Below are 12,828 nucleotides of genomic sequence, written 5' to 3'. Positions count from 1 at the left end.
AAAGTTTCTATAGATTGCTACCTCTTTGGCTTATAATTGCTGTTCATTTTTCTTTAGTTTGTTTTTAAGACTGTCCACTGATTTAATAAGTACTCAAATCTAACTTAAGGACAAAAAGCACACAAGTGAAAAAATAATAATTTTCAGTTTACATTTCATTACATTTCACCAATTTTTTCATCATATGAAATATCTTTCCTTAAGATTTAATGGAAAATATATATTAAAACCATAAGTCATTTAGACTGTGCATGTGTGTGTGTGTGTGTGTGTGTGTGTGTGTTGTATTTGGTTTTTGCTTTTTTTTTTGTTTGCCTATTTTGTTTTGTTTTAATTTTTATGTTAAGAAAAAGGAAGAAAACACAATGTGGTACTGAAAGCACACAAAATGAACAGCAGACATTCAACAGATTTGTTCCCTATATTCTGAATTTTCTTCCACATAAAAATAAAAACAACTACTCATAAGGTTTATAAAATGTGTTTACACATACACCAACATAGAAGAACCTGTAAGAGACTGAGAGTAAAATTTGGAGAGGACCAGGGGTTACATAAAATAATTATTACTACTTCAGTCCTGATTAAAACAGTATAAAATAACACTTATTGATTCACCTATGAATTTTATTGTTTTTAAAATAAAAATTTTGCAAAGCCCTCAAGTCACACATTAACCTTCTCTAATATGTATCAACTTTAATATAGAGACCTGTAGTAGATAAGCTTGGTTTCAATTTTTTAAATTAACATCAATTAAGCACAGTAGTTTTTTATTTTTGGAATTTTCTGAATTGCTGAAAAAAATTTCTCTTTGAGAGATTGTGATATTTTCTTGATATAAATTACTTACTGAGAAATGTTAACTAAATCCTTATTATTACTTAAAAATACCCCTTAAATTTGTATTATTTTTTATTCTCTGGAAAATTAGTATTATTTAATGTTAAATTCCATGTAAAAAAGAGAATTTCATTATATGAAGATTAACACTTTCTTTTTACTCACTCAAAAAAGCTCTAATCCTCTTCCCTGATGAAAATGAAGCCAGCAGAGATGTTTGCCTAACCTAACATTTTGGATTTGCTGCTGCCTATTTTTTGAACATAGCAACATATTAGCTATGCTTAAGATGTATCTAATACCTTCCATAAATTCTCTATGTAATGTTTCTTCATGATAAATAGCAGGGTAAGAGTTCACTATATTATAAAAGTCTAACCAGAAGCCATCAACAAACAGCAGAAAAGTCAGAAGAAGGTCAGCATGATGTTATCTAGTTAGGTTTTTTCTTTTTACTTTATGTGGAGGAAAGAATTAAAACAAGAAACAAAATTATTTGTGAACATATAAATGTCACTAAACATTACCTAAATGGGTTATTACCTGTCTAGAGAAAGTGTTACCGTCTCATTCATTTCCGGTATGTCATCAGCTTTGACAGTAATGTTGATTGTTGTGTTACTTTGCCCAGATAAAAACACAACAGAGCCATTAAAGGGTCCTATATCGTCCAGGGTCACTGCTTTTGAATTAAAGCCAGAGGGCTTCAAACTCCAATAGACAGTAGCCTGGCCATCAGTTCCATCCCGATGTAAGGGAATGCATACCTTATAAAAAGAAGAAAACAGAACAAGTTCTTCTGAAATACATGCTCACAAATTACATATGCTTTTCAGCTAGTGCATACACTTGTTATATGAATATGTTTATGTATTGTGCATAGAGAAGTGAACAATTAAAATGATATTAAAAGCACAATTGAACAAGCTTCTCTTTAAGTATGATGGTAATTTCAGATGACTATTTTATATTAGTTTTTGCTAATCAAATTTCTCTAAATTTCCCCCACCCAAAAACACGCCTAACCTGGGATTTGTCTTAATAAAAAGACTTCATTTTAAAAGCCAAAGAACCATGAAAAACACAGAACAATGGCTAAAGAATAAATTTCCATCAGAGGTTCTCGGAAAAAAAGAATTAATTTAATATCACAATACAAACTGAAAAATAAGCTTTTGTGACTAAATCTGGGAAGTACACAGTTATGTCAAATGCATCCTAACATGATAGGGGGCAAAATAAGAAAATAATAATACAAATAAGAAATGTTTCTAACCAACACAACAAATGCAGCAGAAACAAAATCAGATGCTCAAATCATGGCTCTGGGTTACCCTGGGCAAGTTACTTAACCTCTCTGACCTCAATTTCCACATGTGAAATGAAGCTAGTGGTTGCCTATTTTGCAAGTTCCTGGTGAAGATTAAAGTGTCTCTCCATAGCATGAGCTAAATAAATGGAAACTATTATAATAATTCTGAAACAAATTGTATTTGGTAGTTTTATTTAAGTGCAGCACACTTTAAATATGTATAAGAAAAGGATCACCGAAGATCATAATGAAGTTTTTTTTCCCAAAGAATGTAAACAAATATTTAATAGTATATAATGCTATTCTTTTTAAGTGCCTAAAAAAGTATCCTCTGCTCTTTGCCCTTGAACATAGGCCATCTTGAAAAACATGGAAGATATTTTCCTCACTAACCATTCTTCTAATTTGGCTAGCAACGGTCAAGTCTGTAGACTAGCAAGCAAAGCAAGATTCTTAGAAAAGACAAAAAAAAGTAAGAAAGGACTGGGCCCTTAAATCACCCCAAGAGGGTGGGCGTGGCCAGGCTGTAGCTGGGGACAAAGAGAACAAAGGGAAATTCTCACTCTTTCTGCTGTTTCCCAGGATGGGAAGAATGCAGGTTTCACAGAGCCCAAAACTTTCCCTAGAAGCTAATTTCCCTCTAGGGAAAAATATGAAATGGTAAATGTACAGCTTTGTAAGATAAATGAATAAAAACAACCTATTCTTTCAGAACAAACTGAACACTTTTTAGTTTTTAGAAGAAAAATATAAAAATATTATGAAAAATATAAAAAGTCAAAACCATCTTGAAAAATAGAGCTTCTCTGCCAATTCACAGAATCAAATATACAAACAAAGGAAGTTGTGGTCACCATATTTTGACATGAGGCTTTGATAACAAAAACAACTCTCCACTTTCCTGATCTCAACTGCAACCCAGTTTAAACCAAATCTAAGTGTAAGAGACTTGGAGAGGGTTTTAGGGACAGACTGTGGCTCAGGGAATGGTAAGGTCAAAAACCGGAGTGGTCCCTATATAGATGGCAGGAAAATTCAACCAGGGTGGGGGGAGGCAGGGAGAGGTGCTGTATATGTGAGCATGTTTGTGTGTGTCTGTGTGTGTGTATCCAGAAATTTACATATATATGTAAACAAAATTATATATATATATATAATTCCAAAGATCTGGCATCTACTACTTTACCACCATCACCTCCACCACCAAGTATAGGACGTCACCTGAATCCTGCCCAAGGCAAGCATGAGGAGTGCTCAGAAATAGAAAAGGTCAAGGATTCCTGTGGCACATATGACTTGGCCAATAAAAAAAAATTGTGTTTGGCTATTACTCTACCAAATGTCATACCACTAGCTGAATGCAGCCTCATCAAAATATCCTACTTTTGCTGTGAGCAATTAATTCTAATTTTATTCTATCGAATATGGCAAAAGATGATGAAAAATCACACATTCATCAGTTACTTATGTCAAATTACATATTGAAGGCTGGCTGTAAATGGTGAAGCTTTTCAAGATCTGTTAACTCTATAAACTAACCCAACCTCCCCCTCTAAAAAATAGTGTCTTTACATTATCTCAAACTCATTAGGCCCCATCAATAAGAAAAAGCCTACTTACCACTTCAGTAGCAAAATCTTCTGGTTCATGCAGAATGATTGGAAGATTGCTAATAAAGCCAATTTCTCCATTTGCAATGTCTGGAGTAACCACTAAAGAAATATTTCGGATTTTTCCAAATCTAGGACTTATGGGTGGGATTGGGGGAACTATATTCACCAACTCCAGATTTTCCAACTATAATAAACAAAAAAAACCCCATAAAAATGGAAAGAAAAGACATTTTTAAGAAAAATGTTAAGGTCTTAATTGCATGGGAAAACAAAGTAAGCATGGGTAAAGGCCACCAATAACTTGGCAACTTCCTTCTTCATTTACCATCTGATTCAACCTCCCACACTGGCTTCTTGAGCTCTTTCTGATCCTCAATTATTATTATTCCCCAGGGTTCTTCCTAAGACCTTTATCTTATAATTTCATACCCTCTCCATAATAATCTCTGGATCTCTCCTTCCAATTCCAAATCTTTATAACCAACTGCCACTGAATATGACATAAATATCACAGAGACACCTTACAGATAGAATGTGCCAAAGAGAAATCACTATCTCTGCTCCATGTCCTCTTACCACTGTTTTCACCAATACCACCATCCGCTTTTCCTCCTTGTTGCCTATACCCAACTACCTTGATGTAAAGCCAAATATTGGCGAGTTGCCCACATTTCCCTCCTCTCTTCCACTGACCCACACCTCCAATCAAATCACCCACTCCCCTTCTCTACCAGAGAAAATTCACTATCAGAAGACCATTCAGAACTCCAAATGTGACTTACTATGTCTTTATGTTTAAAGAAATTGTGACACATGTATAACATATAATGTCCCTGTGATTAATGAACATGACCTTCAGAGTAACTTTCACAGTTTCTCCTCATGTAGAATGGCCTCCTTCCACCATCTCACAAGTCAAAATGTACTCGCGCTTAAAGACTAGTTAAATATCCCTCTCTCCCATGAAGATTTCCTTGGATTCTCCAGCCCTCTTTCTTCTACCTCTTCCTGAACTTCTACTGCTACACTCACTAAACTTGGAAATTAACGTTAAACTTCACATATTGCTTGCTTATCAGCATTTTGTGTGTTCCAGACTTTTACTTCCCAACAGGACTACAGACCTCTTGTGTGTCTGTGTCCTTCTCAGTATTTTCCTGCAACATGACATTAAGTACAGCAGCTACACAATAAACTTGTTGATTTATCCCTACAAGACAAAATGAGCTCTAAAAGAATCCTGATACATCAAGACTTTCAACATCTTAATATTCTAACTTTTCAAAATCCAACTTATCAATCCTCACAGTGTTCACGTGAGTGCAGGCATAGACAATCATTACAGGACTGCAAGGAGCATAGAGATTTTAAGTTAAAAAGCATTAGTGGCATTGCTTGTGAACTTAACGGGGCATTATGGATTGCCCACTCTTCAGAGCCCTCTGTTAGGCTTTGTAATGTGGAAGCAATGCCACTAAGTAACCCCCTGTAGAGACTGGTGATTTAAGTTGATATTCCACAGGTGGGCAAGGACTGTTCTGATCCTGCACATACGCTCACATTTTGTGATGAACAATATACATTTTAAGGGTAAAAGTCAATGCCTTTTTAAATGTAACACACTTTGCTTTGAAAATAATACACAGGAGAAGAATACAAAAAATTCCATGATTGGTAAATATTCACTTGGGTAAAAGAAAAAGAAAGAAATCAGACTGACCAATTTTGCTAAATACTGGTATGTGGACTAAGTCAAGTAAAATATAGCATGCGGTTCTTTAGGATACTGCATTTACTTTATAAAATAGATGAAACATAAAGATACATAGTTAAAACCACGTAAGTATAACTGTCATTCCTTCTAGAGAAAAAGAATATACATACCCATATATATGTATTTATCTTTAAAAATAGCACAAGAAATTAAAAATAAAAATATATATTTGAATGGCATATAAATATAAAGTGTGCATTGGATGGAGGTGAAGACTTTTTAAAATACACTGGTCTTGTGTGAGTTAGCACGTGTTTGTGAATGAACACTCTCATTCCCATACATTCACAAAGAGTTAAACTGATAATACTGTTGAATATAGCAAGGAAAATAATGACTTATTTTTACTTCAAAACTTTTCAAAAAGAAAGGAAGAAAATTCATATTCTACTTACATTTATCAAAACAGTTACAGAATTAATTCTAAATATAGTATTTTTGGAAAATACAGAGAAAGAAGATATAGAAGGCTACGGAATGAACTGATCAAAAGAAAAATGCTAATTTTCCATGGCTTATTTCCTAGTCTCTAAGCCTTTTTGTCTGGGTTCCTTAAGCATCTGCTAAATCAAACTACTCCATTCATAAAGAGTCGTTCTTTGCTTCCAGACAGTTTGCAACTTAGACAGCACATTAGTAACCCCATGCCTGCCAAAAACGGTATCTCAGACTAACGTATTTTAGCTGAGAGGGTTACTGAAGAATGAGGAGCTCATGTCTCAGATTCTCCTTTCTTCAGCCTCATTCAGCTTTCCATGCAGAGTCTGATGCCTCCTATTCTTGAGTTGCTCATCCATTACGTACTATACAAACTACACAACCTTCTAATTCCAACTAGCCTTCCAGAACCTACAGCTGTTTTGAACTTTAAGGAATTGTGTCAGTGACTAATAATGACCTTTTGTCCTAAAGTGTTAAATTGACTGTCTGTACTGTAAGACCTTTGTTTTTCAACTGAACACAGAGATAGATAAAAAACTGAGTCTGGAATTAGCGGTGCAAACAGATTTCTAACCCGGGATCACCAAAATTCAGATATTACATGCTTCCTCAAGCTTTTCCTTTCTTTTCAAGTGTTGTCTAAAATAAATTCCATCATATTCATACAGAATGCTGAAATAAAATAGCTAGAATAATATCTGACCGATTGAAGTTTCTTAATAAAGTTTTGTTTACAAAAGGATTCTCTGCAGCTACTTGGATAGAGATCCTGGATATTTTCAAGAGACTGAAAGCTTAATATAAAGGTTACTAATATTGGCATAGATATAGGGGGTCTCTATCCACAGTAAAAACTGGTTTTGAGGCAGAGTAAGAAAAGATATCAGAAATGGAAAACAGAAAAGTTCTCTACAACTCAAAATCAACCCTTCTGCATCATCAGTTCTCAAACTCATGTCATGTCATTGCAACTACTACAGGAATTCCAGGATGCCCAGGCCTCCATGAAAGCAAAAGCAACTGTGTGAAACCTTTGCTTCATTTCACTTGTTTTAATAATTTGTTTCTCATATGAGTTTTGACCTATGCAGGATAGGAGACAGACAGAGGGAGAACTGAATACTGAGGTTCTAGGGACAAAAAACCTTAAACATATATGCTATGAATTGAATGTTTGTATCCCCAAACCCAGAATTCACATGTTGAAACCCTAATGCCCAATTTGATGGTATTTGGAGATGGGACCTTTGAGAGGTGATCAGGTCATGAGGGTAGATCTCTCAGGATAGATCAGTGCCCTTATAAGGAGAGACACCAAAGAGCCTGCATCCTCTCTCTCTCTCTCCACCATGTGAGGACAAAAAGCAAAAAGACATCAGTCTGAAAACCAGGAAGACGGCTCTCCCCAAAACCCCACCATGCCGGCATTCTGATCTCAGACTTCCCAGACTCCAGAACTGTGAGAAGTAAATGTCTGTTGTTTAAGCCACCCAGTCTGTGGTAGTATTTATAGCAGCCCCAACTGACCAAGACAATGTCTACTAGTAAGAATGCTCTGAATCCAGAGGACACCAACCACAGAGAAGGCAAAGGAGAGCGCTGATGCCAAAAATAAAAACAAAACACAAAAACCCACAATAAATTCTGACACTCCTCTCAACAAGTTATTTAAATCTCCCAGAGGCACCTGAGAATTCCTAAGTTTGGGAAATGCTACCCTAATTGCAAACTGGTGAAATTAGTATGTATTTCCATATATTAAAAGGACCAACTTTAAAAAGTAAGTTATGGGGGCTTCCCTGGTGGCACAGTGGTTGAGACTCTGCCTGCCAATGCAGGGGATACGGGTTCGAGCCCTGGTCTGGGAAGATCCCACATGCCGCGGAGCAACTGGGCCCGTGAGCCACAACTACTGAGCCTGCATGTCTGGAGCCTGTGCTCCGCAACAAGAGAGGCCGGGATAGTGAGAGGCCCGCGCACCGCGATGAAGAGTGGCCCCCGCTTGCCGCAACTGGAGAAAGCCCTCACACAGAAACGAAGACCCAACACAGCTAAAAATAAGTAAATAAATAAATAAATTTAAAAAAAAAAAAAAAAGTTAAGTTATGACATGTTTTTTAGACGGTCAAACTTAAAGCTTTTTAAAATTTTCTAAATATCTCTCTAAATGTGCTCTGGTGGCAGCATTCTAATTGCCTTAACTTCCTGCTCAATGGGGTCAGGGCCATGGGCTTGACCACTTGCTCAATTCCACTTCACAGATCCAGATCCCCCACCATCTGGCCAGTCATCTCATAAGAGCATTCCACAAGTTGCCGGGGGAATGGAAACAACTGTGAATGACGCCATGTTCTGTTCACCCATCATCCCAAGAAGAGAATTCAAGGGTCCTCCAAACAAGTGGGTTATCCTCATAGACAGAAGGATGCATCATATCATAATTTCCCCACTTTGAGGAGACACAACAGAATAATAATAATAGTTATAATAATAAAGGTGAAAAGCAGATCTCCCACCACAAAGCTTTTGGCATGTTGACCAAAGGTCTCCCTATATGTAGGCATATTGCAAAAAGGCATCCCTACGTACTGACAAATCATATATCCCCATAACGGGCCGCTCACTAGACATCTCCACTAGGAGTCCACAATTAATGTACAAACCATACAAGCGTGAGCAGTGACTTAGCCCAAAAAAAAGACAAAAGTCTTCAAAATAAAAGGGCCCACCCCACCAAGTGCTAAGCAAGGCACGACACAGCCCTGAGAAATTCAGAATGCCAAGATTGAAAAAAAAAAGCTTTCAGAGATAAAGAGCAAGTTAACCTAAAGGTAAATGATTTCTTTCCCCTCAAATTTCTTATCAGCAACTCTGGAAGCTAAAAGGCAATACCTTTCAACTTCTGAAGAAGTTATTTTAATCTAGAAATTCTACGAAGCCAGTTATCAATGTATGAAATTTCATTTTCAGTTGCTCAAAGACTCAAAAAGTTTACCTTGCACATACTTTTTCTGCACATGTATTTGAGGGTAGATATATTTCAACAAAACTAAAACACAATCCAAGAAGTAAAAGGCAAGAAATCAAGAAAACTGAGGAGTTCAGTAAAAAACAGTCCCAAGTAGTAGGTGTGAAGCAAGTGAAGAAAGCAGTTGGTACAGCTAAACTCAGCATTCAACACATCTAAGACAGCTGGAAGACCTAATTTGGTAAGAATGGCATATAAAAAGGAGCAGGGCTTCCCTGGTGGTGCAGCGGTTAAGAATCCATCTGCCAATGCAGGGGACATGGGTTCGAGCCCTGGTCCGGGAAGATCCCACATGCTGCGGAGCAATTAAGACCGTGCGCCACAACCACTAAGCCTGCGCTCTAGAGCCCGCGAGCCACAACTACTGAACCCGCGTGCTACAACTACTACTGAAGCCCACGTGCCTAGAGCCCGTGCTCCACAACAAGAGAGCCACCGCAATGAGAAGCCCGCACACCGCAAGTTAGAGTAGCCCCCACTCGCCGCACCTAGAGAAAGCCTGCGTGCAGCAACGAAGACCCAGTGCAGCCAAAAATAAATAAATAAATAAAACGGGGCAATTAGAAACTCCAGAGAAAGCAATAATAAAGTATAAAACAAAGTCTAGGCAAGAATATGAAACAAATTTAAATGCAGCATTATTCAAAGAAATTAATGGAATATGAGATTTCATTTGATATATATTTCAGTTAGCAAAATGTATGGTGACACAGATCATACATTCTTTCTTTATTGATCCATTCATACTATCTGATTCTGTATTAAATTTATTTACATAACCAAAATTTGATAAGCACCCTTTATTGCTTTCTAATTTTCAAAATCAACCAATACCAACCATATGGAAAATATAACCATAGTATCATAAATAAGTACAGATGTTTCAAACTTTGGCAATAAAAATATGCTCTGGTTAATAAAAGTTAAGAAATAAAAGAGATAAGATGGAGAAATATAGGGCCCTTATTTCTTCTTATTAAGTAGATAGAAGTCCATAGGTTCTATCTACAGTTAATAGATTTTTTAGTATACTATTTAAAGTTATCTACACAATTTCTCTCATATTGCTTTTTTAATTTCTGGAATGCTTTCCTTGCAGCATCCACCATGAAAAACATATTTATTCTACAAACTATATTCCTATGTCACATTTTCCTAAATCAACTCAAAAGAATGGCTCGCTCTCTCCTGGCCCTCCCCCACTCACAGTTCATGAATTTCTCCATTACATCATCCATTATATTCTGACCTACATTTCATGTCTGATCTACTTTTATTATCACATGATTAAAACACTGACTTTAGTATAATCCTTGTTTTATTCATCCTTATATGCCTTAGGGGCAGACAGTCTCTCTTTGGACTCCCTACATAACTTCTAGTAAGCAACAGAATCCAAAATATAAATGAGGGCAAAATAATGACTAGGTAACTCTCTCACACAGATAAGCACGCTTGTAGTTTAACCAAATTTGAGATTATTTTAATCATTCAAGTACCTGTACTAGGAAGTGGGCCCCATTTTGAAGGAATGCATCATTTCTTAGTGGTAATGTTATAGTGACTTGGGTTTTTTGTTCTGGAAAAATGAGGCTGCTTCTCCTGGATATATTTAAGATGCCATCTTTTGCTCGCAAAGGGTCCACATCTCCAGCAGGAATATAAAGTGCAGAATAAAACATATTCACATCTCCTTTAGTTCCTCCTAGTCTTTTAAAACTCAAGGATAAATATCGTTCACCTGGGCTACTTTTAATCTTCTGGTTTTCCACAGGAAAAAATGTTATTAGGCCATAAACATCATCACTATCCTGAATGTAGAACAAAAGCTGCAGATAAAGGAATAAAATATTAAAGTGCAGAATTCTCACATCTGAGATTACCAAACGGTTTATTTTCTAGGTTATTTTGAATTTTAATATTTATTTATGTATCACATCTAAAACTGATTACTCTCATAGGTAATAGAGTAAAAGATGAATCAAAAACACATTTGAAAACTTTGTGGAATTTTTTTAAGAGCAAACTTTTTATTTACAGAGGGACAACCTTCAGCAAGGGAAGTAACCACCATTTCTAAAACCAGTGTTCTTCCTGTCACATCAAACTAAACATAAATGTGCTTTGTGTGGTCAAATTCTTCAGCTGTTCTATGACACAGAAATATTCCCACAAGTAAAGCATAATAAGAGATCTACCTCTGCTGGTTCGCTCACTTCTGCACCTCCTCGTACTGTATGAGGGAGAATCTGAAGTAGATAAGCTTCTGCCTCTTCTGGAAGATCATCATCAACCACAGTAAGAGGAATTGATGCCAACATCTGCCCTTGTGCAAAATGGAGAACTCCAGAACTTGGTCTGATATCTGCTGTTACTGGTGAGGGATCACTGCTATTCCGTGTCAATACCCAGTTCACAGAAATATTCCCATGAGTGCCACCATTTCTAACCACTGTAATTTCTTCAAATCTAGAATTTTTTAAAGAAATATATGGTCATATGATACACTCTATTTCCCTTGAAATGGGCATTTTCAACGTCAAGTTGGCCACCAGACACTGGTAAAAGCAGAATGCAAATCATAAAGAATGACTGTTTTTAATATGAAGGAGTAGATACGTAGATGTGTCCTAGGAAACTACCATAATGTGAATTAACTTGCGTATTTAAATATGTGATTTAAATATCACTCCCAAAATAAGAAAAAAAACAGTGAAACCATGGTCAAAGAAATGACACATACACTTAACAGTTCAGCACTGTGTCCAACACCACAAATATTAAATCTTGGAATAATATATTAAAATAATTGTAGCAATACAACATTTAAAATAAATCCTACCTTGATGTTGTATCTTCATCAATTATAACTGTCTTTTCAAACAAGGTACTGCTGAATGAGAGGACACCATAAGGTTTGTCATTTGGCTTAATGGTGACTTGTACAACAGAAGGGACTAATAGCACAGCATCTCCCTGTAAGGTATCTTTTAGTAACATAACATGAAATGATTCAGCAATCTCTGGTATGGCATCATCAACTATTTGAAATTTCAGGTGTGATTCATAAATAAAAGGTGGAAAAACAATAGTTGTGTTTGGCTGAAGATCAATGAAGTCTATATTTTGCTGGGCATGTGCTGTAGAATTCCCAGTTATAACAACATAACTGATCGAAATTTCATATTCATCAGATCCAATCATATTTCCCTTGTCATCTTTTCCACGAACCACTGGAATTGTGAGTATGTGGTCTTCCTCAGGTACCAAATAAACACTCTGAATGAATCTCACAGGACTGTCATTTTTCTTAATGATGATCTCAACTGAGCTCCTGGAGGTGTTGATCTCAGCTCCTCCTTCTACACTTTTCAGCTGAATCAAAAATATTTCATCATTTTCTGGTACCTGTCAGAGAAATATAAACAGTGGTAAAACATCAATAACCGAAACACCTGCAAAAAAAACAAAGTGTGAAAGGTCCCTCTGTTTCAATGCAATTACATAGAAATAAAAAAATCTTTAACTGAAGGGAGCAGATAAAGAGGCTTGTTCAGTGTCTATTTACTAAAATATTTTCCAAAGGTAAACAACATATTTTAGATAAAGCAATGATAAGAACAAGTAAGGAAGTGTCAGTATAATGGCTTTCAACCTTGATCAATCTTTAGATAACTAAAGATCTGACAGTAAAAACTAGTTCTTACTAGTTTCATCAGGTGGGTAGGGTCAGAAGCAGTATTCGAGGTCTGATAACATATAAGAATCTGGAAAACTACATTAACATCACATACAAATTGTTAGTTTTCAATCATGT

The 12,828-nt window shown here is 36.1% G+C and overlaps 1 protein-coding gene across 1 annotated transcript in view; it reads right to left on the bottom strand.

Annotated features, from left to right (window-relative positions):
* Nucleotides 1–12,828, bottom strand: part of ADGRV1 (adhesion G protein-coupled receptor V1) — a 540,475-nt gene that overhangs the window by 498,988 nt on the left and 28,659 nt on the right. The window contains exons 8-12 of the mRNA XM_057540356.1: nt 11,854–12,419; nt 11,210–11,480; nt 10,511–10,840; nt 3,776–3,952; nt 1,387–1,610 (exon numbers count right to left, since the gene is read on the bottom strand). Coding sequence (XP_057396339.1) covers nt 1,387–1,610; nt 3,776–3,952; nt 10,511–10,840; nt 11,210–11,480; nt 11,854–12,419 — 1,568 coding nt within the window. The remainder of the gene's footprint in view (nt 1–1,386; nt 1,611–3,775; nt 3,953–10,510; nt 10,841–11,209; nt 11,481–11,853; nt 12,420–12,828) is intronic.

This window comes from Balaenoptera acutorostrata, chromosome 2, assembly GCF_949987535.1.
Source record: "Balaenoptera acutorostrata chromosome 2, mBalAcu1.1, whole genome shotgun sequence".
Taxonomy (NCBI): Eukaryota; Metazoa; Chordata; class Mammalia; order Artiodactyla; family Balaenopteridae; genus Balaenoptera; species Balaenoptera acutorostrata.
This window is presented reverse-complemented; position numbering and strand designations above follow the sequence as displayed.